We start from the raw sequence: 25,844 nt of genomic DNA, 5'->3' as shown, positions 1-25,844 counted from the left end.
CCCACCGCCGTCTTTCGCTACTCAGGTTAAACTTGATATATAAGTCATTTAGATAACTTAAAAATGTTATTGTTTGGCTTTTTTTAGTATTTTATTTGTTCCTGAGTAAATCGGTTTGGCTGAGATTAAAGTTATAGTTTTTACACAGCTGAATAAACATCAAGCAGACAACTGATTATCAGAAGTGTGAGATGCTCGAGAATATACTCCGGTGTCCTGTTATATTTTAGATAGCAAGGAGTTTATTAAACTTCACCGAAACAATCTGCTAATTTCATTAAAATTTAACAAACTATCATCTTGTCTTTATTTTTAGTTAGCACATACCTTAAACACTTAAAGCTGTAAGCTAATGATAGTTATATAAGAGCAGATGCATGCTGGTGCAATAAGCTGTATGTTTTACGTCCAATGGATGCATGATCTGATTAGTCGACTAATCGCAAAAATAATCGGTGACTAGTCGACTATCAAAATAATCGTTTGTGGCAGCCCTAGTCACTACTAATAAAAAATGATTCTGTCATGTTCCTCTAATACTTCTGTATCTATAAAGAGACTGAAATGTCTATAAAATGAAACTTTACATGACAGCATTTACCAGGATAGGATGAATTTCACAACACTGCACATGAATGCACTCTCATTACAAGTTATAGGACCCATGTGTAAATATCAAACTGGCTATAAAAATATACCAGCCATGATACAAAAACTCTAATGCAACATACAATCAACACTCAAGCTGAGTAAACAAGGTGGGAGTGGATGTTTTGGAGTGACGTCCATATTTCTCATGTTAGTTTTAACTTCAAAGGCTGTTTGTTAATATAGTTCATGCTTTATTAGTATTAAAAACACAAACCACCCATTTAATCCTGTATAAATGCACTTGTTGAAAGCTTGCTGTCTCAGAGACAGCCGGGTTATCCCTGCTTCACTGTCATGTTATTCCAACAGCATTATTTGGGGATATACTCACTCCTCCCTCTGACCCAGCCAGAGCCAGCCCCCTCTCAGCCAACCTGTGTGCCAGAGACAAAAACACAGAGAATAATTCAGCTGCACTGCAAAACACAGAAGATGATGAAGGGGAAAAGCACAAAGGTAGCAGGGAAGGGAGGGAAATGAGACACAGCGCTCTCAGAATGACATTGTTTACCTCCTGAGTGTCTGAGCCTCCTCCCTCGTCACCACGGCATCTGTGACAGCACGGCCACACTTCTGAGGGGTGCATCCTGAGGAGAGGACAGCCAGGAGAGGTTTTCAAAAACAACAGGAGCATAAAGATAATTGTCAGTAGACAGGGAAAGTGGGTAATAATAAAAGCAGTACTGCCAAAACATGTCCAGTCTTACTTCCAGATTCTTGACTGGTATAATTTCTTGCTTAAAGCTTCTCACTTCATTATCTTTAGGCACTGGAGAGGCACAGTTTGAGCTGTGGGCAGCCCTCATGTTTAAGAGAGAACAAATACAGATGCAAGCCTCGATCAATTATCCATGACTTCTGGGAATGCAGATTATTAACAGTTCTTCAAAAGTGGCACATGATATGCTCAACTTCTGTTCTACAACACACCAGTACAGTACCACTTTAGTACACAACTGGACAGGACAGCAGGCTCCATATCTCCCAGTTTGAGTGTATATCATTAAGACAGCATTATATATCACAAAGAAACCTGAACCTGGACTATGACTGCTAAACCCTTAGTGATGGAACAGAGCACTGCCTAATGAGGTTAGATGGACTTTTGTCATTTTATTTAATATTGTTTGTTTAAAAAAATGCAAATGTATAGAAAGTCTTTGAACTTATACTCTTGGAATAACAGACAGAATTATTTGCCGTCAAGATATTTGATTTGCTGAAATGCTTAGCAGCTAGATTGACTATTTTGCTAGAATAGATTAAACATTATCAGGCTCCTCCTCCTCATCCCTACGAAGAATAATATTTTTTTAAAAACAATACTGAAACTAATAATAAAACCTAAGCTAAAACTTAACACTAAACTAACACTTAACACCATAAAAATACTAGCAACTGCCAGTACTACCCCTCAAAACTTGACCTCTGACCTTGAGGTCGCTGAGATTCGAACTTGTCTGAGATTTTGGTATCAATTTGAAGCTCTTCCGTCACCTCGTTCTCCAGCTATCCCCTTCACAAACTTAGGTGTCCTCTGCCTGCCCAAGCAGCAGGGTTACAACAATAAATACTGAAGTGAAACTAGAAAATCCACTCTAGAAGCTAAACTGAATTAAAAAGAAAGTCAAAATAAAAACTAGAATAGGTCAGATTTCCACTGACATCATACAAAGAAAAACGTAAAAGAAAACAAAAAAAACTTTCTAAAACTGAGCATTTCGAGTTTTCGCTTACAGGGATTACTTACACACATGTTGACAAAAGTTTTTAACTTCATCATGTAACAGTAGATATATGCCAGAAAATAAAGAAAAATAATAGATTCTTTTTTAATAGAGTGATCAGTGCTATAAGTAATAAAAGAAATCACTTATTGCCACATTACTCACAATCCAAGTAGCAGCAGATTTCCAAACAGTCTGTCACTCATTCCAAAACAGGGGGATGTTGACTCTTAGCTGTATTCTTTTTACCGTGATAAAGGCCTAAGCACAGATGCAGCGATACAAACCACAAACACACCGATGGCCGCAATTAGCATATTTGGGTACAAGTACATAAATTTGGGGCGTCACCTTACGCACTGTAGCTTTGTAGAGCCTTGTAAAGAGATGTGCAAGAGATACTGTACTATGCTGCCATCTAGTGGATGAAACCTATGCTGTTTTAAAATCAACCATTTGAGAAATTTTAAAAAAGCAATTGTGAAAAACTAATAATAACAGTTCCAGTTTGATTTTAAAGCCAAAAATGTGCTGCTGGATTAAAATGTTATTCATTAACTAGACAGAGCCTCAACCCTGTCATGTTTACACAGCACAGGAGTGTCAGCTGATTAGCTGACATTATGCAGTAAGAACAGGAGCCTTACCTGGGTAGCGTTTGTAGTTGTCATAGTCTTCAGAGCACTGGACGCTGTAGACTCTGGGCTGAGGTGCGACCAGCTCCCCTTGGCTGACCAGAGTTTCTGTGACGTCACTGTCCAAAGAGGTCATGTACAGCCACGTTGCCGCCCCACATGCAGACAAAGCGACCAGCAGCAAGGCCACAAGCAAACGGGACCCCCGCCATGACGATCCTTGCCTCAGCGCATTACCTCTGACCAAGACATAGAAAAGCTCCAGATAATTAGCTGAAGTTGAATTCTGAGAGAACTTCCATAACATGTTTAGATGAACTAAAGCCATTTCTCTCTCAGGTAACAGTTAGAGGGATGTACTGAGTAATTATTTGACTTCTAAAAAGATTCCCACATTTGTGTGTATAATAGGAAAATCTGAGATTGTATTGTTTCATACTTGTTTCCATTTCTAATGCACAGAAACTACATAGCAAATTCAAAACAAATGACATTCTTCATTAAATGTCATGGCTAAAGAAATATTAGCTTGAAATAACAGTGAAATACATAATTATGTGGCTATAAATGAAAAACTGCCTTAAATTGATGAACAAATAGTTGAAGTAGTGAAATCTATCAGTGGAAACTAAATAACACTAATAACATCAAAATTCTGGGATATTGATCTGGTCAGTTAATTAGTTACAACTGGTTCATTAGAGGAACCACAGGTTTTACAGGTAGAGGCCACTGACATTTTCCCCCATCTTATCTGTCTTATCCCATCTATTTCTGGCTGTTTTGTTTTTTTTTTTACTAGTTTTGCATTCCACACAGCTTCAAGAGCATGAAGGAAATTGCATGGAGACAGGTAGGAACTCTAGACAGAGCCATAGAAGCTCCTTAACCCACAGATGAGAGCAGGTTCCCCCAGAGCCCATGTGACATGTGTGAAAGACTCTGGTGAAGCCGTGGAAAACATTACGCTGCCTGTAACGTTTTTCAGAATGACCGGTTTGGGGGTGGGTCAGTGACAGTCTGAGGAGGCAAATCCATGGAGGGATTTAGGTCTATTGATCTAAATCCAGTAGAACACCTCTGGGACGTTATCTTCGGTCCAATCCTTGCTGCCAGTTCACACCTCAGATTGTGCAGGAGCTCAGTGATGCCCTGGTCCAGATGTGGAACGAGCCTGCTGCGTTTTTTCCCCACTTAGATTTTTTGGGGTTTCTTTGATCTCTGTAGGTTGATCATTTTCATTTCTATCAAACAGCTGGCATCCTTTCACTCCTAACACATTACCCAGTCCATATCAGTGTTGTGACATGATTTTTTTCCCCCAGTGAGTTGTGATGTGTTTTCAAAGTGTTCCTTAATTTATTTTTAAGCAGTATATATGCAGTGTACATATACATATAATACATGCTTAATGACGAAGTTTTTAGTTGGGGCTGGATCATTGTTGAACCGGGCATTAATACTCAGTCAATAAATGTCACTACATAATTATGTGAAATGCAAATATTATGTGCATATTATTAATTCACTTATGAGAAAACTGTGTACAGGAAAGCACAACTTCAAAGTATTTGGTTCACCTGAACACTATACCTGTGTTATTTTAACATTAGCTTAGCATTTAGCCAGCTGACGTTTCATCGCGGTCAAACACGGTGACAGCACCTGACTGGCACACACTCCCCTTTCACACCGTACAGCTGTGCACAGGTGAGCACATTAGCACGTTTTTTTTGTTTGTTTTTTTTAAGCTCACCTTTTAATTTTCTTCTCTATCTCGGCTGCATTCGCACCCTTCGCGTTTCTTTGCCGTACTGGAGCCATTCCACCTTAAAACATCTACTACGTAGCATTTAGAAACGCATACAGTCACACACGGCCGCAGTCTCTTGCCTTCTTCCACTAAACCATACCGCTCACCCCGCCAACAGCTTGTACAAGCTCCCGAAACTCTCTACTTCCTGCTTGCCCCGTATAATCCAATCCTATTGGCTCCGGGGAAGGGAAAGCCTTTTTTCTATTGGACCACGTTCGGGTCTCTTTGAGTTGCACTTACAGAGCATAGCTAGGCTACAGTGTAGGTAGCTCGGCTGTTATCATCATTTTGATAGTAAACAGTAAGAGAACGGGCTTACGCCACAATATTAAGAACACCAATAAAGGACATTTTATCTGTGATTAAAGTGTACAAGTGAGTGGGGCTCTGTATGCATGCAGAATGAGCTGTCCACCTTGGCCTAAAGGGAAGAAAGTGGTGCACCTGGACTTAAAAGGTGCTCCTCCACGAGTTGAATACCTGCACAGGGTAAGCTTCCACTCGGGTCTTGCTGCAACATGAACAGTATTTACAGTTCTGTCACTTTTTAGTTCCCCATGTGTGTTAACATCCTCAGCTGATCGAGCTCTTCTCTGAGCTGGGAGTGGATGGCCTGCTGGTGGAGTATGAGGATGTGTTTCCTTATGATGGGGAGCTGAAGCTGCTCCAGGCAACAGCACAACCTGCTTACAGGTGCAGTTTGGGGATCTAGTGCTTCTTAAATAGTTTTTACTGTGTGTGGATTTTTAATCTCTTTTCATAATAAAAGATCCTCTAATATAATCATAACCCTCCCTGTGTTTGATAGAGATATTTTAAGTGCAGACTTGCTGTAGAAATGCTTTGGTTTATCAGACTGTCTGATTTTTGCGTGCTGTACTTTCAGCCGAGATGAGGTGCTGTCTATGCAGGAATTCGCCAGATCCAAGGGGATGGAGGTGATCCCACTCGTGCAGACATTTGGTCACATGGAGGTGAGGTGTGTCGCATGTGGCTCAATTTTAAGATGGGAGTTCTGTGTCGCCCCTGCGCTCATCTCATCTCTGTCATAGTTTGTGTTAAAGCACCGATCCATGTGGCACCTAAGAGAGGTGGCACACTGCGTGGGAACCCTGAACCCCCACAGAGAGGAGGGGGTGAAGGTGGTGATGGAGATGCTGAGGCAGGTAGTGGAGTTGCATCCGGGGCTCAGCACGCTCCACATTGGAGCAGATGAGGTGAGGGGTCGGTCTTCAGGGGGGAACTAGTTGTTTTTGTATAACTGAATCTCTTACATTCGTCTTCGCATCCTCAAGGTGTACATGCTGGGTGAGGGCGAGGAGTCCAAATTGTGGCTGGCTTCACCTGGGCGTACAGTGGAGCAACTGTTCTTAAGTCATGTGACCAAGGTGGCCAGGGCTGTCAAGGAGGCGTGGCCTCATATGACCATCATAATGTGGGATGATATGATGAGAGGCATGAGCCTGGACACACTGAAAGGTGACGTGATTTTCAGGGTAGTTTGAAGTTCTTGTACGTGTACGGGTCTAACTACTGTCTAAAACCACTTTGCAATAAAGTTAGTACAAAAAAACATTTCAGACTCTTGTGCTAAAACTGTACAGTATAAATGATTTGTATTTATTTATGATAAAATATTCTTAATTACTGTTTTTTTTTTTTAATCCATATGGAAGCCAGTGGTTTAGTGGGACTCGTCCAGCCTATGTTGTGGGACTACACCCCAAACCTGGATGTGTCCCAAACTGGTAGGTAAAGTACACAGATGTACATTATCAAACAGTGCACTGCAAAACTATTGACTTAAGACTAATAATTCACCTTCTGTAGGTTTTCTTTTTGCTAGTACAGAATGTTTTCAAATGCAGAAGCTTTAAGAACTTGATATCAATGAGGGGTAAAAATGAACAGAGTAAATACAATCAAAAATATGTGACCTAATGATGATTCAACATGTTATCTTAAATTGACTGAGCTTGTTTTGCTAATTTAAGTTGAAATTCTGAATGGCCATTTTTACATTTTAAAGACTTGGGAAAAATTCAACCTATATGTGCACTTTATTCATTAAGTTACATTTGTAAGTAGAATAAACACTGAATATTCTCAAACTATGTTTTTCAGTGTCGCTGCTGGAGAAGTACTGTAGTGCCGGTATGGCAGATCTTTGGGCAGCCAGCTCCTTTAAAGGCTCCACCAGTGTTTACACCTGTGTGACCAGCACGCAGAGACACCTGGATAATCACCTGCAGTGGCTGAAGGTGGCTGCTTCTTTGTCTCCTGCTGTAAATATAAAGGGTATTGCCATCACAGGCTGGCAAAGGTAAGAAGCAGAGGACGTTCTCCACGGAGTAAAAGGAAAATAAGATGTTTATGTGGGCCATTATTTACCCTTTATCAGGTATGACCATCTGTCAGTGCTGTGTGAGCTGATCCCAGTGGCTATTCCATCACTAGCAGTCTGTCTCCAGACTCTCCTTCACGGACAGTTCAGTGCTGAGGCCCAGAGCAAAGTAACCGGGAAGCTGGGGATCTCATCAGTGGAGGTGGAGACCATGGGAATGTGAGATTTAACACCGTTGTAATAAACAACACCATCACTGTATCTATGTATGCATCTCCAAGCTAACAGGATTTTATTCCCCACGGCCCTCAGGACATGTGTAGCTGACACAGTGTTCCCAGGAAGGAGGCTGGCTGAGTTAATCGTGGAGCTCAATGCACTCCTCAATTCAGAAGATATAAGATTTTTTGAAAACGGCATGTAAGTTATGGGAAATGATCATAACATTTCATTTTAAATGGAATTGAATGCCAATTCAGCCTCACGTCTGTAGACTAGCATCTACGATTTGTGCACAGTGTACCACTTTATTAAGGATATTTGTGTGCTGCGAACATGAACTAAAATTTAGTCAGTCATGTCGTTATTGAACAACAGTTAGTTTCAGTGAGATGTGGGAATGGATTAAGTCTTTAGACAGATTTTAAAACATTCTAAAAAAGTTATTAAAAAATATTTATATGTGTTGCTACTTGCTACTGTTGCTACTGTTACAATTACTACAAGAAAGCCAGATATGTTATATTTTTGGTATAGTGCACGGGCTACTTGTTAGCAGTGATGTAAGCTATGCTGCTAAGTTTATAAAATGAAGTCTAAATATGAAGCCATCGTAAAACAAATTTCATTTTTACATTTTAGGTTTTGGACAATTAGCTTTAAAGGTTATACTACAATTTTTTCATTCTTCGTTTGATCTTTTTTTTTTTTTTACTTTAGTTAGAGCCTGCTTTTAGCTAGCAAGCTAACATTAGCGCTACGTATAACTTAGAAATATGAAGCTAACAGGTGCCAAATATATTTTTATTAGAGATTTGTTGAGAGTTATTTTTTTCCAGTGTAGAGATTTAACTATATGCTTGTGTTTCTGCAGGTTTGTGAGAGGATGGTTCAGCCCATACCAGCGGCAGAGGAAAACTGTTACCCCTCTAATCACCATGCAGATTCACAACCAAGCATCCCTGTGAGCACACCTTCCTTATGTTTTACCAAAATGTGGAAAATTAAAAATACACAGAATATGCAGTCATAGTAAAAAGAAAGTACAGCATGTACAAGATATATTTAAAAATCCTTAAAATTAGGCAACTAGAACCTCAATTAAACTATATGATATATGTGTCATGATATTTAACAAAAGCTAAGCCAAAATGAAGAAGCGGTGTGACCCTGTTTGGCCAACAAGGACTTTGTAATCCTACATGTATGCTGAGGTCAGAGCCAAAAGCGATTTTTCGTAGACTCTGTGCAGCTAATGGGATCGCTCCATGGTGACCAATGAGAATAATTCAGGTTTAGGGCACTTCACAACAGCTTCACTTTTCAGACCCAGAAGTTTGGAGCATGTTTTATGCTGTCAATAAACCACAGAGAGATCATTTCTGACATGATTTTGTGTGACAGTGGTAGCAACACACCTATCTAGGTAACTAGTTACCAGAGCCAGTCTACAGAGAATGTCTTTATTTCCTGAAATTCTCAAAGGGATGCTCAGAAGATATGAAGTGACGCAATTCTAATGTCCTTATGATGCTCTTTTACCCATAAAATCTAACAGGACTGGCTTAATGGCACCAGTTTCCTGATAATAAATGCAACAGATGTTGGGAAAAAAATGTACAAAAAGGAGCTTGCTGTGGTGCCAGATAGGCTTGAAGTCCTTAATGCAAGAACGAATGTTTTACAGCAGTTACAGTTCTGTGAGAAAAACCTAGAGATGAAACTACATCTGCTTTACTGATATCTTCTTCAGAAATCACAAAGAAAACAGACAGAAAATTTGTTTTACTTCTACAAGTTACTTGTTTTTGGGCTATAGTTAAAAAGGGCCCCTGTAAGTAAGTGCTGCCATGAAACTCATATTTTGTGGTTCCATTTATATGTGCTAAGCATGTGCAGAATAGAACAGTTACTTAAATCGTTAGCTCAGCCTGTGAGCTAGCAAGTCTTAACCTTAGTCTGTATGGCTTTAAACTCTCTTCCGGTCACGTTGCAGGTATTTGGCTACATTACAGCAGAAGGTGGAGGCAGTGAGAGAGGAGATGGCAAGTCTCTACCCAGATTCAACAGTCCAGGAGTGGATAGAGGAACACGTCAGCCCTGTAACAGCTCCTCTTCAGAGGATAACAGAGGATGTTGCAGCCTGTTTGAAGGAGATGGTGCCATAGAATCACTTTTCCGTCTTTGACATTGCTGATTAATTCACATAAAGCCTTCCTAATTTCTGCCACACACTGGCACTAAAGTTCAAAGGAGTGATTTTATATAGGGTTCTACGCTTATGTGAGAGTAAACTGCTATATGTAAATGGAGCTACATGTAACAATGACAATAAAATCAAACCCTAGTTTAAAAAAAACAAAGTGTTTATTCCCTTAAAGCAGCACACATTTGAACTTGGAATGAGACAAAGTTTGACAAAAGCACAAAAGTCTTTTCCTGAGATTCAGTCTTTGGTTCACTTAAAAAAAAAAAAAAAACAACAACAACAGGTAAAGGTTACAAGATAGACAAGAATGACGTCAAAGCATTTGACACATAATTCACTCTTGACTAAGCTCAGAAGATCCTTCATGCTCAATTACAGTTTACACATGCATTCATCTGGATTGTCTACTGGGTTCAAATAAACACGCAAAAAGACAATTATGAGCGCGGTGGTCCAGAAAACTGTGGGAAAAGCACTTTCCTGAGGCTCACATACACAAACACTCAAATTCAGTAGGAAGGCACGGGAAATCTGTAATCTGGAGTGTGCTCTCAAACAGTAATTAGCTCAAAGATGATGAAATAATACTCGCTTAAAGAAGACTCCACTTAGAATGTAACAAAAGGGAAATAAAAAGGTCTGTTCCAAGATTGTGAACATAACTGAATGGTTGTATTACCAGTAAAAATACAAACAAGGAAGACTGTAAGTAGAAACTAAGGGTTACTTTCCCTGCTGTTCCACATGCATGCACATGCTTAGAGTTTGCTATATATTAAGGCCCTTGCACAAACCTCACCCTCTGTAATGCCTCTGCATTGCTGCAATGCCCCTAACTAAATCTCCCTTACATTAGAGTAACACTACACTTCAGACAGATCACAGCTAGTCTGCTTCATCTGAGTCGGTGCTATTGTCTTGAGAATCTTCATCCTCTGCGTCCCCGTACTCAGCCTCATACTCCTGCTGCTGACGTTTCTGCAGTTCCTCCAGTGCCAGGAAGCGCTTGAGCAGAGCAGCCACTGCCTCCACATCACTGAGGAGTAACCAGAGTGTAGAAAACAGATCCAAATAAATCCAAATATTAATACAGTGTATTCATAAATAAATGTTCATCTCAAATCGTAGTAATCAAAGTCTTGTGGTACTTTTTGTGCAGGGTATTATTAGCCATCACGTCTCGATAGCTAATTAGCATGCAACAATAATTCCTGTTAGCAATCTTAAAGTGAACACCAGAAAGCAAACAGTGTGTCTTTTCTGTCCTGTCTCCCACACCTCACCACCAACCGGACGTGGCAGATGGCTGAGCCTGGTTCTGCTGCAGGTTTCTTTCTGTTAAAAGGGAGTTTTTCCTTCCCACTGTGGTCAAGTGCCTGCTCATAGGAGGTCATATGATTGTTGGGGTTTTCTCAGTGTCATTATAGGGTCTTTACTTTAAAATATAAAGCGCCTTGAGGTGACCATTGTTGTGATTTGGCGCTGTAGAGATATAATTGATTTGAACTGATTTAAACGGTGAAGACAGGCAACTCATTTAATGTTTATATAACACTTGGCACACACATCTACTTGGTGGTTTGTTAGCTAAAATAATTAAAATCTAATAGAACTGTTTTGGAGTCAATTCTGTGTTCTTTGGTTTTTGTTTGAACTGTGTAAGAGAGCTATTGATTTATTTATTGATGAGGGCAGGCTGAATAACAAACATCTATCTGTAGAAGTCAGCACAGTTTAACAGCAACATAAATTCTAGCCTCTAGATTGGCCACGAAATAAATCAATGCAGGAAGGATCTCTTATACAGTTGTTGTGTTTTACCTGCGAGCCCCCTAATAAACTGCTAGCTAATCATGTATTAACTGCAAGTTTTAATTTTATGGGCTTAATATACTGAAAATCTGAACATCAAACCTCTATTTTATCTTTCATCTAGCAACAACTTCATACTAAATCAGATCCTGTGCTGAACTGTCAACTGCCGGTGACCTACCTGCGTCCCCCGAGCGTGGCACTCTGAGTGAGGGGGTAGGAGAAGCCTGCAGCCAGCTTCAGCATCAGCAGATAACCTTTTCCCAAATAACGCACCCTTTCCTCCTGTACGCAGATATCGCACAGCTGGTCCAGATCCAGCACAACTGGGAGATGGAGAGAAAAAAACACAATGGTAAGATCCATTATCGTGGCCTCTCAGCTCACTAATGGAGCTGTAGTGACCAACCCGCTCTGTGGTTTTACTCACCCTTTTCTTGGCCCTTCCTCCACAGAGTCAGGACTAAAGTGTATAAACTGAAGGTCTTAAGCTCAATCAGGTTCTTGGTTTTATCAAACACAGCCTCCTCCCATTCCTCCATGTTCTGCATGGCCACAAACAGACAGCCGGCCACGTAGAAGAGCTTCCACGGGATGCTGTCTGCGGGATCGACGCAACACAAGGAAAGAAAAGAAAGCTGTACTCAAGTGTTGGAAGTTAAGATGACATATCATATAAATTTTAGCTTGCATACCTGAGCTGTAATATGCAGCTGTTAAGCCAACAGATGCTATACCTGCAGTGAAAATAAGAGGCTTATGGTTTTGGAGCAGTTCAAGGGACTATTCCATCACTGAAGTGTGAGAGCGCATGTCATATTTGAGTATGGGAACAACATTTGCACAAAAAACAAACTTACCAACAAGAAGAGACCACGAACGGATCCCCGGGGATCTCTTTAGGTGGAGCAGGGTGGAGCTCTGGTCTTCTACTGTCATGTATCCCATCTAAACAAAGACAAGAATCCAGCAGTTTAGAAACACTAAAAGCCAAATTTCCTGTAATAACACTCAATTAAAAGGGCCAGTTCACCCAAATCACATGCCAAGTATTTATTTATAATATGGTAAAAATAAAGTATTTGTTATCAATCTTAAAAAATATATATATTAAAAATACATAAGTTTGCACTTTGCTATGAGTAGAATAAAGTAATATCTACTTCTGAGATTGATTAGATCAGTTAAGGTGAATGAGTTTAAAATTACAGTAATGTTTTTTTCTATAGCTGGAATTTACTTTTTTACCCCAGAGCCTCCCTTGCAAATCAGACAAGCTACGATTTGGATTACCTCAGAATAAACCAAGATGGTTTCTCAAAAATAATCCAGACAAGTTGCTGTAAGCAGTGGATCTTTTGTTTGTTTGTTTGTTTTCTAACTGAAGAAATATCAAAGCTGAAATGTGTTTCATGGTCACACATTGATGTTTTAACATGTTTCAGTCCTCTGAGTGGCATAGACCTACCTGCTGCTGTACTGCTGTACAGGGGTGATGGCAAAATAAAACTCAAACTGTTCTCGTGGCTTGATCTACATTTTTGTTCCATATATGTTTCTGATCAGACATACGTTTTTTTTTTAACTGGATCTGAAAACACGAGACAAGAAAGATGCCCCTGCTGCTGCTGCTGACCACGATCACTCAGCGTGACGTATACCAACAATCTCTGCAGAACAGGTAAAGACACAGTAATATGAAATCTGTATTGCTTACCTTAAAATCGCCTTTTTTCTTATAAATTTTTGCCTTGTAGATTTAGGAAAGAAGAATGTGTACAAGGAAACGCAACCGCTGAAATTATAAGGAAGTTCTATTCATATTATTGCAACAAAACAGTCCCGAAGGGGAAACACTTCCTTCCAGGAACAGGGCGAGCTTTACTTCATCACGCCTTCAAAATAAAAGCTTAAGAAAGAAAAAAGTAAGTAAGAAAGAAAGGAAGGTTTTTTTACTTTAAACTTTACATTTAAACATTACATTTGCCTGCATACGCCTACCATAAGCAAACAAGTAGTATATATGATTGTGTACTTAAATGTTTCAAACATAGTAACAATTTGAAAAGGTGTTCATAACTCGATAATAACCACACAGGTTTTCTTTTCAGAAATACCTAAACTTTGTTTTTATCAAAGCTGTTTCTATCACAATTGAATTTAGTGTGAAGTGAGGTAAGAAGACGTCTTTCTACACACGAGCTTCCGGAGCAACTCGTACCCAGTTTGCGCATGCGCTCAGAGGTCGCCGGGGTACACAATGGAGTCGGACGACTGGCTTGGACACTAGAGGAGTCTCGTCGCTTTTGTAAGCGGCAGTTAGAGTATTATGAAATAACCGCAGAGGTTCAAGCCTGGCGGCCAACAGTGGCGGTGACGCCGTCCACAGACGAGTTGACCGGAAAACGAAGGGTGCTGAGTAACTGTCGAGTTCACCTGTATGTAGTCTTCTTTAGCACTGGCTGCTCGTCTACATTTTTCCCCATGTCTTTGTCCGAAAGAGCAGTGAAATAAACCGTCCGGTGAGTTACCTTAAAATTCGACCTTGCAGCGTTAACACTGCGTCTGCCGCGCCGTTAAACCAGCATACACGCTTCGGTCCCACACAGGAATTAATGTAGAAACCCCAAAAAAGGCCTGGACCGAAATAGCGTGTTTTCAAGTGGTAAATTTAAGGGCAGCAAAACTAAAGTACCAGGTAGCTTGTTAACGTGAGGCATGCTTAAGGATTTGGCTACTCTTATTTAAAGATATAAATACATTCACCCCAAACTAGATTTTTTAAAAAGTGTTTTTGTATCATATGAAAGTAAGACTGTTTCTATACAACAAGCTAACTCTCTATAGGTTTTAATAGCACGGTAGCTTCCAGCCCATACTTCTCGCGCTTCCCGCAATCTGATGTAATGGACTTCGTGGCGGTTTCTGTTGGCTCTGTTTATATAATTAACCCGAGCAATTTGGGATGTAATGACAGAAGACTAGTTTGTGCTTGCACTCAGTTTCCCACCATTATAAAGCTGTTTTGTTTATGATAAAACGCCCGCCTGTGATAGGACGCTGGAAGCAGTCAGTGGAGGGTGGAGTTAATTAAACAGCAAAGAGTAGTCGCCTCTGCCTTCATTACAGGAAACCTTAGACTGTGTGGAGCTGGGATGTTAATCTCTGTGTGTCTCTCTTAATTTAAAGATATAACTGCTGAGGAAAATGTCAGAGGTCAACATAGCCAAGCGCAAGGAGAAGTGCGAGAACTGCACCAAACAGGTATGATGATGGCTCTGTAGCACTACGCTGTCTCATAAATGGGTTGGTTGACTGCCTCTTTCTTGCTCTCAGTTCTGAGCTGAGTTTATCAATCTTTCTACACACAGTGCAATAAGAAGCAAAGCGAAGATGGGGCCAACTCAAACCAGGAAAGCGAAGAAGTCAATGGGCAGGTAGTATCTGCTTACCCAGTGCACTCTAGTCATTAATTGCTCTACATGAATCAGTCCTCATCATGTTCCCATGTTAAGCAGTTTTCATGCATGTGCATTTCAAGCATCCTTTCACACTGTTTGGAGTTCACAGGGAGGATAAAGTCTAAAAAGTTACAGTTCTTTATTTCAGCATGATTCAGACTAAGATGCTTTTAGCAGATAGTAGGCTTAAGGCAGGTAATAACCAGTACAGGAAGATGAAACGTAGCCCACTTCAAAGGTTATTGGGGTGAAAAAAATCAAATTTTTTCAGGTGAATGAAGGCTCCCAGCTTTTGTTGAGCTCATGCCTGTCCTGTGACGGCTGTCTGTCAGACGAGGACACCTTGAAGATTTCTCAGCAGGGTCTGGAGGAAGTGGAGCGAGTTCTGGAGTTGAATAAGGTACACTTCCTCTGAAACCAGGGAGTGTTTCTGCGCTGCCTTGTTGCGCTTGCTAAACAACACCTTCCTCTGTCCCTGTCAGAAGTGTGATGCGTCGAAACACAAGGTGCTGGTGGCGTCGGTGTGTCCGCAGTCTCTGCCTTTCTTTGCTGTCAAGTTCGGTGTGGACATCACTGAAGCAGCCCACAAGCTCTGCGGCTTCCTCAAGCACATCGGTGATTTGAGTTTTTTTCTTTTATGAAATACGAAGTAGACTTTACCATAAGTTTCCTACTCTCTCCATTTTGTTTCTTTCTGTTGTTAGCTTGTTTTGTTATTTAAAAAAAAAGCTACTTCTTTTTTTTTTGGCCTTTCTTCCCACTTTTCTGCTAAACAGACTTAAGTTTACCTTTCTGCAAGCAGGTGTGCACGGATTACCCGTACGCCCTGGTATATATCATACATGTTCAACATTTCCCTGTTTGTTGTGTGCATTCTGCTTCGTCACTCTGGGTTTTCCCTGCAGGAGTGCAATATGTGTTTGACACCACTCTGGCAGCTGGCTTCAGCATCCTAGAGAGTCAAAAGGAGTTTATTCAGCGATATCGCAGGAGGCACCATGACTCCCACGCCCTGCCCATGTTCACCTCCTCCTGTCCAGGTAAACCGTCCTCTCTTCTTTCCCTTCCTCATACTCCCCCTACTCTTTACTGCTGCTTCTTCTTCTCCTCTTTTTTTCAAACCCCCACCCCGTTGTACTGGTTTTCCTGTCAGTGTGATTATCATCTGTGCTGGTGTTTGCCTCAGTTTTAAGATTTCTTTGTTCTGCAAGTCCCTGGGCTCTTTCTTGAGTGAATTTTTGTGCGTGTGCTGAACCTGGGGTTTTAGAGGTGCAGAGAGCTGCTGGGGAAAGATAGGAAGCTCTTCCTGCACCACTCCCTTTATCAGAGATAGGACACTAGAACTTTTTTGGTCTTTAATTGCGGCTATACACATGCATGCAGACACCCAGGCATTCATCCTGTGGGGTCTAACACTGGCCATGGAGGAGGGCTTTGCTCGCCTCCAGGTGAGGAACGACCAGTAATTAAATACTTGTTACATTCGGTATAGCAAGCTGGCTTATCATCATGAAAGAAATGTATTGGACTATGTGGATTTTTTTCCTCTTATCTCTTGGTGTGTGTTTCTAAAATAAACAACTTCAATTCATGCACAGTAGGCTAAGGGTTATTTTAACATTGTGTGTTTACAGGGTGGATCCGCTATTCAGAGCGTGTTCTGGGCAGCCTGGTCACTCCTCATATCTGCACAGCCAGGTCTCCCCAACAGATCATGGGGTGTCTGGTCAAAGAGTACTTCTCTAAACAGCAGGTAAGCATTGATCCACTGTGACAACTCGCAGTCAAAGGTCTCAGGGTAATTGGAGGTCTTTCTACCACTTGTTTAAGTGTCTGTTGACAAATAAGGAAGGGTAAATAAATGAAAACTGATCTGTTGTATAGGCGTAAGAGTTAAATATAATAGAGGTAAGAGGTGATCAGCCTGATGGGGACTGATGGCTAACATTGATTGGCTAAAAGGTCTTCATGCTGCTCTAAATCTTTTTTCTATTAGAAAATTCTCTAATAGGTTAAGACCGGGAACTTTGCTCACCCAACATGTGGTTCTAGGACTTGTTGTAGTTCAGGAAGTGCTTTACCAAAACAAGTTTCACCACTTCTGAGGCCCTGTGTTAAATTACCTCTAATTTAAGCTGTCACAAAATGCAGAAACGGAATGCATCAAATGAACTAATGTTAATGAACCGCTCCTAAAATCTTAACAGCAGCTCAGCCAAAATTTCCTGCAACAGAAATGAAGCCCGACAAATGTGTAACACCTTGCGTTAAAGCTCTTTTATTAAACTGTCATAGAGGAAAAAGCAGAAGGTTAAAAAGAACATGCTTAGTTATTCACGATTGCTAGCTGGGATGTTTTGCTGGCATATTCAGTAGTGCCAGTAGCACTTGTAAATGCAACCAGATATAACTTCATTTATACATACAAAGATCATCCTTTTAAATGACTTGCGACCCACTAAAATAAGCCATAACAATGCAGGCAGATGACCCTGGCACTTGTCTCCATTGCTACATTTTCTTGTTATTTTGCTGTGTTCAACATGTTCCTGGGCTTCAACCTTTGGGCTGTGGGTGTGTGGCATCCAGCCAATAGTAGTGCCAAGGGTATCAGATTACATCACTCTCAGGTGCAGTGAGAACACATACAGAGTGGATCTATGCCATTACGATTTTTTTAATTTATTCTTTTTAATGATAACTGTCATTTTAAATTATACTAAAAAGAATACTTAAAATCCTTCAAAATAACTGTTGTGGGTTGTTTTTTGTTTGTTTGTTTTTTTAATGATGTTTAAAAATGTAGCCAAAGTTTAAAATAATGTAAAATTAAAGAGGTAAATTTACCAAACGTGTAAAAATCACTGTGAGCCAAAAGGCTGTTCTAAATGTTCAGTATTTGATCACCTAATGTGGTCACGTCGTCCCAAACCACACATTCCATCTGAATCAGAGTGTTTGTACTGTGCAAATTTTTCGAGGGAGATAATGATGTCTCAAACCTGAACAATCCAAGGCTAATGTCAGACTCAGTTCTGTATTTTATGAGAGAGAATCTCTCTTATTATGTCTTTGTTGTGTTTTCTGTACTAGCAGAAGTTGAGTCCAGAGAAACTCTATCATGTGGTGGTGGCTCCCTGCTTTGATAAAAAGCTAGAAGCTGTCAGAGAAGAGTTCTACAACAGTATGCTGGAGACCAGGGATGTAGACTGTGTACTTACCTCAGGTAAGATTTTTAAAAAGACCATATTTGCAACCATATTAGAGTTTGTTAGACCCCTCTCTCTGGTTTCAGCAGAACACATTTACTGTCTAGAGGTGTATCTGAAACCTGAGGATTGTTTGTGCAGTGGAAAGGCTGAATTACTTGATATCCTTAAAAGGTTTCCTCCAAGAGTCTCGTCAAGTTGCTTTAAACAGCTACAATGTTCTGCAGAAAGGTCATAATGGATACTCAAATATAATCACTGTAATTATGCCAGCAGGATGCTGATCTGGTTTCTTTTGTTTTCTTGAGATTCAGCCATTTGTCTCTAGATCTATTTAAGATTAAGAGCAGCTGACCCCAGTATGACAGAGCATGTCAGAGTGAGCAACTGTGGGAGAGCTGCAGCTGTGGCTAAAAAAGAAATCTGCACTCGCACTCATTTGATGCACCTGCATGTACCAACCAACCAACCATGTTTCCTCTTCTTCACTTTCTTTGTTTCAACCAGAGTATCACTGCATGTATCATTGTAAAATGTACACTCACTGGCTACTTTATTAGGTATACCTTGCTAATACTTGGTTGAACCCCACTTACCTTCAGAAAAGCCTTAGTGGCATAGATGGACAGATTCAACAAAGTGCTGGAGGCATTCCTCCAAGGTTTCAGTTCATACTAGTATGATACACAGCTGCTGCACATCTATGATGTACCACATCATCAAGTGCTCTGCTGGATTAAGATCTGATGACTGTTGAGGTCATTTGAGTACAGTGAACTCATTGTTATGTTCAAGAAACCAGTTTGACATCAGTGCAACTGTGTGCATTATCCTGCTGGAAACAGCCATCAGAAGATGGGTACACTGTGGTCATAAAGGCATGGATATGATGAGCAACTGTACTGTGGTTTTTAAACAGTGCTCAGCTGCAGTCCAAAGTGTGCCAAGAAAATATCACCAGTAACCCCACAACAGCAATAGTTCATACTAGGCAGCATGTTGTTTATGCCAAACCAGCTGAATGTCACAGCAGAAAATGACATATTCGAGTTACTGTTGCCTTCTTGTCAGTTTACAATATTCCGTTCATTTTCCTCTCACATGAACAAGCCATTGTGTTTTCTTTTTTACAAATACAAATTTTATTTGTCACATACACAGTTCAACATATAGTGAACATGCAGTGAAATGCTTGTGTCCTGAACTGCGAACAGGCTACAGACATAGCCGTGCCACCCTTAGTGGATACCGGGTGGGAATCGAACTTGCGACCACCACTCCAGAAGTGTGTAGTCTTACCACTACACTATCCAGCTTTTAAAACCTAGAGATGGTTGGGTAGAAAAACTTTAATCTGCAGTTTCTGAAATACTCAGATCAACAAAAATGCTGTTAAATTACTTAAAGGACCTTTCTCCCACATTCAGATGCTCACTTTGAACTTCAGCAGGTCGTCTTGACCATCTGTACATAAGCCTTTAAACAGGTGTAGCTAATAAAGTGGCCAGTGAGTGTTGTAGTTGATAATGAAAGAGAGCACTGTCAAAGTAAGAGTCATGTTTCATGTTCCAGGGCAGATTTATTACCTGATGGAGCAGAAGAAGGTGTCGGTGGAGGAGCTGGACTCAGTTCCACTGGACCAAGTGTGAGTAGCTGGGATCATTGTTTTTAATCATGTAAACGATGACGTCAGTGCTATGTAGTTGGAGTGTTAATAAATTGTACATTATTTTGAATGAGTTAATTTGCTGTTTACGTGTAAGATTCTACTTTCATGTGTAATGTTTACGTGACTGGATACAACCTCTGAGCCTGTGTCAATGCAGCTTTGACTGTGACTGTAGGCTCGGAGACGGTGGAGACGTGGCGCTGGTGAGACATGACGGCAGAGGCTCTGAAGGTTTCCTGGAACACGTGTTCAAACACGCTGCTAAAGAACTCTTTGGTGTGGATGTCCAGGAGATCACATATAAGACCCTCAGGTGAGAGACGGCCCAGTCGGCATAGTTGTGTTCTAATACCTCTCGGTTGTGTCATTCTAGAGATGGTGTTAGGGTTTTAATCCATTTGTCCATCTGTTAATGTGAAATTATGACATTACTGTGGTTGTTTGTACGTTTGGCGCATCAACAGATGCGCCGAAGGTGTTTTTTCCTTCTTCATTGTCAACTTTATGCACATCTGCTGCTTTTAATTTCCTTTCAATTCAATTATTAACAATGAGCAATACAAAATTTGTTGTCACACCAACTTCACTGTGAGCTAACTTTGAACTAAGACTGACCCTGTGATCCTACACTCCCCACATTGCTGTGTCAGCCTGTACTTAAGAGCTGCTAGTTTGTCTGTGTAAAGGTGAAAAACCAGTTTAATCAGCTTAGCAGTGTGATGTGGGTGTTTAAAACACAGCAGTGGATGGGATCAGTTAAAGATCCCCTTTTATCATCCCTTTGCTGGTGACTTTACAGGAATCGGGACTTCCAGGAAGTGACACTAGAGCGGGATGGTGAAACACTTCTGCAGTTTGCTGCTGTCTATGGTTTCAGGAACATCCAGACTCTGGTTCACCGTATGAGAAAGGGACGTGTGCCTTATCAGCTGGTGGAGGTGCTGTCCTGCCCCGGAGGTAACGCCCATCACGGCCCATGAGCTCAGACATGCTGCTGCCAGCTCTTTAAGATTTATGACCCTTAACATTCCTCCTATGTTTCCCTTCAGGGTGCTTGAGCGGCCGCGGTCAGGCTGAGAGTGAGGGAGGTGCAGGCCGGCTGGACAAAGCCTTGGTCAACCAGATGGAGGAGATCTACAGCAGCCTTCCAGTCCGGCTCCCAGAATTCAACCCTACCCTGCACACCCTCTATCAGGACTGGCTGGAGGGTCAGGACTCGTCACAGGCCAGAAAGTTGCTGCACACAGAGTACAGAGATCAGAGTCACGGCCACGCACAGCCCCCACACATGCAGTGGTGAGAAGAAAGGGAACGTCTTCCTTTAAAGACATGAATGGACAGCTATTCGATTGTGCTTCTGCCTGGACCATCACATATTCTAAAAAACTGTAGATGACGCAGATTGACGTACCAGTGACTGACGTCTCAATAGATCATTCTTCCATTTAACCACAGGGGGGTGGTTAAATCTTTTGTGCCGAGCCTGATGATATGTGAGGGGCAGAAAAACAAACACTTAGAAATGATACAGAGTGAATCAGTGAATGCAGTGAGGTGTTCTTAAACTGGCAAAAAACAAGATCACCTGCTGTGCCAGCTGTTCTAATAAGTGACATCTGTAGCAAGTGTGAACCATCAGTCTGTCGAGTCACAGAGCAATAACCCCTTGAGAAAACAGAAGCTTTTATCACAACTGGAACTCATGAACTGAACCTGTGGATGCTGAATGTATATTTGATGAGTTTGAATCTTAGCTGTCCAGTATGAATCATGCAGTTTTCCATGCTAAAGTCATCTCCACTGTTCCTAGCTGAAAGACTGCGTGTTCTCTAACACAGTGATAACTATGCAACAGTGTCTTATTGAATCAGTCACAGTAAGTCTGATGCATTATTCAGATTATCCGTCCCAGAGGAAGGACAGTCCTTCTATTTAAGGCTGCAAGAGGGTTTCATTTGTATCACTGCTCCAGTTTCACAAACTAGTATTTTTATTAAGTTATGCATATTGTTTTACAAGATCAAACATTCATGTCCTATGTAAAGCACAAAAAGAAAAATGCTTCTCACAAATAAGTGACTTGTCTCATTCTGATGCTGATGTTTTTTTTGTTTTGGTCGGGGGACCTGGTCATAACATAAAGAGACATCACTCCAGAAACTTTTAAACTTTTTTTTTTTTTTTTTTTTTTTTTTTTTTGGTCCTTTGAGAACCAAAAGATGCTGATCTCTCCAAACCAGGCTGATCACCAAATAATCTAGATAGAAAAACAGTACTACAGGTCACAGGAGAAATGTGTATAGTCTTAGTGGAAGCATAGAAGAACTAGAGAACAAGAAGGGACCAAAATTTGAGCCTTAGGAGCTCCACAGACGAGAGGGAGCTCTAAAGAGGAGGCATCACTGATGATTGATGGCTGAAAATATTTAGATTTTCTATGTTGTCATTAAGCAAACAAATGGATTAATCTTTGAATTTCTTCAAAAGAAATATTAAAACTGGCAATTTAAAGAAAAAGGTTATGACACTGTTGAAATAACATGCATATTCACACTTATTATTGCTTATTATTTAGATCCAGGTTGTCTCTGAGTCAAAGGGAAATGGCTCATCTGACGTTTTCTCACCAACACCTGCCAAGTTGTTCAGTCTGTAGTCGCGTCAAATGAAAGCAAAATATGACATTTATTATTTTCTTGGAGGGAGAAAAACACATTTGATGGACATGTTTTTGATTTATACAAGGAAACAAATCCGTTTTCACTCAGTCAAAAAGTCAATATTGCAAGCTTCAAAGAAGGAAAGATATTAACATAGTTAATTATCACAACAAAAAGCCAAACGTGCCTTTGATTTTAAATCCCCCTTGTTTTCAGTCAGCATCAGTAGCATAATTCAGATGAATACCATTTCTTAAAATCATCTAAAAAACACTTGTGGGGTGTTTTTAATCTTCAAAAAGTTTGTAAGAGTTTCACATCAGCACCATGTTTCTCCGGCAGCGCTGGTGTGTGGTTAAAAATCCCCCCAAAAAAACGGCGGTGGTGTTACTCTGAGTCGTCCCCAGATGCTCTTAAAGCAACAAGCTCTCTAACAGGTGCGTGCTGCTTCTTCTTCATATTTTAACAAATGATAGACATGCGTGAGGGTAACTGAGACGTGCTGATCCAAATTTACAAAAGCAAAACGTTGAGTCTAAAAAGTGAAATTGGTTATTACGTCAAGCTTTTTCCTTTCAGCCAGCCTATTTAAATCCTATTTGAATTACTTTGATCTGACTGTTTAGACCATTATTGACTCCTGTTGGATTTTAATATGGACTTAAGTTATTCCATAACTTTCTCAGGATTTGATCACTTTTCCATTTTATTTTTCTTTTTTTTGGCTTGCTGTGTCAGCCACAGAAAACCATAACTCCCAGTGACTCAAAATTATAAAACCAGTGAGTGTGTTTGTGTATTTATGGGACATCTTAATCTATTAGTTTGTTGTGCATGTATCACAGTCCACATCCTTAAAGGGCAATGCTGAACAAGAAAGGTTGTTACATCTGAACCGCCCATAGCGTTTTTCATTTGCTGCTGTTATGAGCATGTTAACACAGCACTTATCACACACTGTACAATTTACCAGTTCAACATTACAGATGTGATCACTTTGAGTACATGCCTCATCAACTCATACACCTACTTATATTGAGTCGTTCTACTTTAATGTGTGTGTAAATGTAAGTGAATGGACACATGACAACAGTTCATGATCTACATGAAGTATTCTCACAAAGTTAACACTCTTTAGTACAATAAGGACTTGGAGATGAAGATAAGCAGAGACACAGAAATAGCATCTGTAATCTGTCTTGTGGGTTTTTCATTTAGTTTCTGTTAAGCAATAAACTCAGAGATCTGCTGATATGTATCTGTACCTCCCTTTTTTTAAACTACTCACTGTTTGCACCACATCAACACTCACCACTTGAGAGATTTGTCACCATTATAACTGCTTGTATTACCTCAGAAAACTGTTATGATTGGTAAGAGTAACAGTACAATACAGCGTGGCATGGTTCTGTATAATATTGCCTTGCCAATTGTGACAACTACAGTTGAGGTGTAGAAACAATACACACAGCAGCTTTAAACTCAGAAAACACATAAAGATGAAATAGTTCAATGGAATCCAGAGAAATCCTGAAGCATTCAGGTCTGGTTAGTCAACTCCATGACCTTAATGTGCTTCTTCTTTAGTCGCTCCTTTGTTGCCTTGGTGGTATGTTTTAGGTCATTGTCATGCTGGAGGTCGTCCCCTACCCTTGGCAGAAAAACAGCCCCATAGCATAATGTTTCCACCTCCATGCTTAACTGTGGCGATGCTGTTCTTTGGGTCATACTCCTCGATTTAGGTTTTATCTGAGCAGCACTTTCTCTACAGTCTCGTCCTTGATGTCCTTTGACAGCTCTTTGTTGAAATGCAGGTTTTAATAACAGCTTCTTCTCAAACCTTGATGTGACTATAATTTATGAACAAAACAGTAGGAGTAGGAGGATGGGGTGAGTTGTGCCAGGTTTTACTTAAAACCATGACTGTAATGCTTCCAAATAAAATATGTAAATATATTTCAGGATGTCGTGCGTCCCTGGGAACAATCACACATATAGTATTTAAGAAATATAGCTTTCTGAAAAAAAGTGGTCTTGTGGCACAACTTGCCCCTGGTGCAGGGTAAGTTGTGCCTTTGGAGAGAATACCTTGGGTGCCATTGATTATGAAAGTAAAACAGTAGACTTTGATCTCAGAAACTGTAATGCTATATAACAGCTAGACAAATTTAACACAAAATTAATTATCTAAGGTTTATTTAAACTTATTTTAAAACCTCAAAGGCCAATTTTACATAAGCCAATTCTGCCACATGAGCACATCAAAAGTCAGTTTACTTAAACGAGGCCTAACAACACTTGAACTCGTTGATGCTACCCACTGCTCTCTTCTGGCAGTATCACCAAGTTTGTGTGGTGTGGATGGCTGTTTTTATGCACATCTACTCTAGGGATGACTCCGTCATCATTTTCAGTGAAGATGGGCTTTAAATTCACAGACCTATTACTACTTCACCTTAAAAACTTTGCACCAGTGTCAGCACCATCAACCAATCCAATGTAGGTGTAGGATTTGGTTTTGATGCGAACTTCACAATGACAATCACAACTACTTTCAGATTTACATCTTCAAAAATCAAAAATGTCCGGTCTCATGACCAATTTCTTCTATGGTTCACTAGAAACAAGGGGCGGCACAACTTACCCGCTGGCACAAATCACTGCACTTTCCCCTGCTGAAATTAAACGCTAGGTTTCAATAAACCAACCAGTATGTTTCTTCATTTTTTTTAAAGATGCTCTCAGAATGATCCTCATATCTTTTCTTCTTTCCTCTAGTTTCCAAACACAGTGAAGCTTCCAGCACATTCCATCTGTGGGTATGTCTGAGTCTGTTCTATGCACTACAAAGCAGTGTCTCATCAGGTCAAGGTATGTCTATACTGCTTGTAATAATCACTGTTAAACTGGTCACTGCAAAAACATTAGGGAGAGTAACAAATTGAATAATATCATATGTTGATGTTTTGTCTTTCAGCTGTGTCACTGAACTGCAACAAGACAAACTGTTTGTCTCACTTTTTGCATCAGCTATTGTTGGCGCCATTTTGGTTTTCGTGTATATAACTTACAGATGCTGAGAAACCCCACGACCCAGACAGAGGAAAGACTAAGATTGTTTAACATTGTGAATGTTGTGTTAGTCAGTGTACAGGTGGATGTGTGTGTATATGTGCGGTGCGTCACACTGCTTTCTTCTGAATTATCACACGAACATTTTTTAAATATATTTTTAAAACTTCTTGGTATCTTTATAAAGATCAAGCCATGTAAATATGACGATGTAAGTAAATTTTACTGCCGACCTTTTCGCTCCACCTTCTCTGGCTTTTTGTGGAATCTGAATTAAATTTTCTTGCATCTGGATTAAAACCTGAAAGTCTGCTACGACTCTCTCGTATTTTTATATTTCACATCTAGAATTTGTATTAC

The 25,844-nt window shown here is 40.4% G+C and overlaps 4 protein-coding genes across 8 annotated transcripts in view; 2 read left to right on the top strand and 2 right to left on the bottom strand.

The window, feature by feature from the left end:
- The window catches only part of ogfod3 (2-oxoglutarate and iron dependent oxygenase domain containing 3), a 42,557-nt gene extending 37,609 nt beyond the window's left edge, over positions 1 to 4,948 (bottom strand). Inside the window, exons 1-4 of the mRNA XM_084938284.1 lie at positions 4,770 to 4,948; positions 3,026 to 3,252; positions 1,163 to 1,238; positions 983 to 1,025 (exon numbers count right to left, since the gene is read on the bottom strand). Coding sequence (XP_084794410.1) covers positions 983 to 1,025; positions 1,163 to 1,238; positions 3,026 to 3,252; positions 4,770 to 4,837 — 414 coding nt within the window. The 5' untranslated portion in view covers positions 4,838 to 4,948. The remainder of the gene's footprint in view (positions 1 to 982; positions 1,026 to 1,162; positions 1,239 to 3,025; positions 3,253 to 4,769) is intronic.
- Positions 4,949 to 4,974: 26 nt separating this feature from the next.
- On the top strand, positions 4,975 to 11,217 carry hexd (hexosaminidase d). Its single transcript, XM_084938277.1, has 11 exons — positions 4,975 to 5,318; positions 5,407 to 5,522; positions 5,716 to 5,803; positions 5,882 to 6,046; positions 6,125 to 6,308; positions 6,506 to 6,577; positions 6,954 to 7,152; positions 7,231 to 7,392; positions 7,486 to 7,593; positions 8,267 to 8,356; positions 9,389 to 11,217. Exons 1-11 carry the CDS (start codon positions 5,232 to 5,234, stop codon positions 9,558 to 9,560), a joined length of 1,443 nt encoding a protein of 480 aa, XP_084794403.1. The 5' UTR covers positions 4,975 to 5,231; the 3' UTR covers positions 9,561 to 11,217.
- cybc1 (cytochrome b-245 chaperone 1) lies at positions 9,741 to 13,242 on the bottom strand. The gene is made up of 6 exons (XM_084938285.1): positions 13,131 to 13,242; positions 12,274 to 12,361; positions 12,109 to 12,150; positions 11,844 to 12,014; positions 11,595 to 11,739; positions 9,741 to 10,637 (listed from the first exon to the last, which is right to left on the bottom strand). The coding sequence occupies exons 2-6, from the start codon at positions 12,359 to 12,361 to the stop codon at positions 10,487 to 10,489; spliced, it is 597 nt and encodes a 198-aa protein (XP_084794411.1). The 5' UTR covers positions 13,131 to 13,242; the 3' UTR covers positions 9,741 to 10,486.
- Positions 12,008 to 23,666, top strand: narf (nuclear prelamin A recognition factor). 5 transcript variants are annotated; one of them, XM_084938279.1, is made up of 13 exons: positions 13,249 to 13,338; positions 13,578 to 13,721; positions 14,603 to 14,677; positions 14,785 to 14,850; positions 15,146 to 15,274; positions 15,357 to 15,489; positions 15,780 to 15,914; positions 16,509 to 16,627; positions 17,968 to 18,100; positions 19,656 to 19,728; positions 19,928 to 20,065; positions 20,552 to 20,709; positions 20,802 to 23,666. In XM_084938279.1, exons 3-13 carry the CDS (start codon positions 14,621 to 14,623, stop codon positions 21,050 to 21,052), a joined length of 1,392 nt encoding a protein of 463 aa, XP_084794405.1. In that variant the 5' UTR covers positions 13,249 to 13,338; positions 13,578 to 13,721; positions 14,603 to 14,620; the 3' UTR covers positions 21,053 to 23,666. The 5 variants fall into 5 exon arrangements, with proteins under 5 accessions (XP_084794407.1, XP_084794406.1, XP_084794405.1 ...); XM_084938282.1 differs by having other exon boundaries at positions 13,578 to 13,935; positions 17,971 to 18,100; XM_084938278.1 differs by having other exon boundaries at positions 13,578 to 13,935.
- Positions 23,667 to 25,844: the final 2,178 nt, after the last annotated feature.

This window comes from Perissodus microlepis, chromosome 8 (assembly GCF_051167445.1).
Source record: "Perissodus microlepis isolate ML-2025 ecotype Zambia chromosome 8, ASM5116744v1, whole genome shotgun sequence".
NCBI lineage: Eukaryota > Metazoa > Chordata > Actinopteri > Cichliformes > Cichlidae > Perissodus > Perissodus microlepis.
The sequence above is the reverse complement of the archived record's forward strand: the minus strand, read 5'-3'. Positions and strand labels throughout refer to the sequence as shown.

What these genes read in the sequence shown, in the direction of transcription:
- cybc1 (XM_084938285.1), bottom strand. Translation starts at nt 12,361, where the DNA reads ATGGGATACATGACAGTAGAAGACCAGAGCTCCACCCTGCTCCACCTA. An exon ending in AGCTGCATATTACAGCTCAG is followed by an intron (nt 12,015 to 12,108) that starts GTATGCAAGCTA and finishes TCGATCCCGCAG; the next exon opens with ACAGCATCCCGTGGAAGCTC. An exon ending in GCCACGCTCGGGGGACGCAG is followed by an intron (nt 10,638 to 11,594) that starts GTAGGTCACCGG and finishes GTTACTCCTCAG; the next exon opens with TGATGTGGAGGCAGTGGCTG.
- hexd (XM_084938277.1), top strand. Translation starts at nt 5,232, where the DNA reads ATGAGCTGTCCACCTTGGCCTAAAGGGAAGAAAGTGGTGCACCTGGAC. An exon ending in ACAGCACAACCTGCTTACAG is followed by an intron (nt 5,523 to 5,715) that starts GTGCAGTTTGGG and finishes CTGTACTTTCAG; the next exon opens with CCGAGATGAGGTGCTGTCTA. An exon ending in GAGCCTGGACACACTGAAAG is followed by an intron (nt 6,309 to 6,505) that starts GTGACGTGATTT and finishes TCCATATGGAAG; the next exon opens with CCAGTGGTTTAGTGGGACTC.
- narf (XM_084938281.1), top strand. Translation starts at nt 14,621, where the DNA reads ATGTCAGAGGTCAACATAGCCAAGCGCAAGGAGAAGTGCGAGAACTGC. An exon ending in GTTCACCTCCTCCTGTCCAG is followed by an intron (nt 15,915 to 16,508) that starts GTAAACCGTCCT and finishes GTGTGTTTACAG; the next exon opens with GGTGGATCCGCTATTCAGAG. An exon ending in AGACTGTGTACTTACCTCAG is followed by an intron (nt 18,101 to 19,655) that starts GTAAGATTTTTA and finishes TTCATGTTCCAG; the next exon opens with GGCAGATTTATTACCTGATG.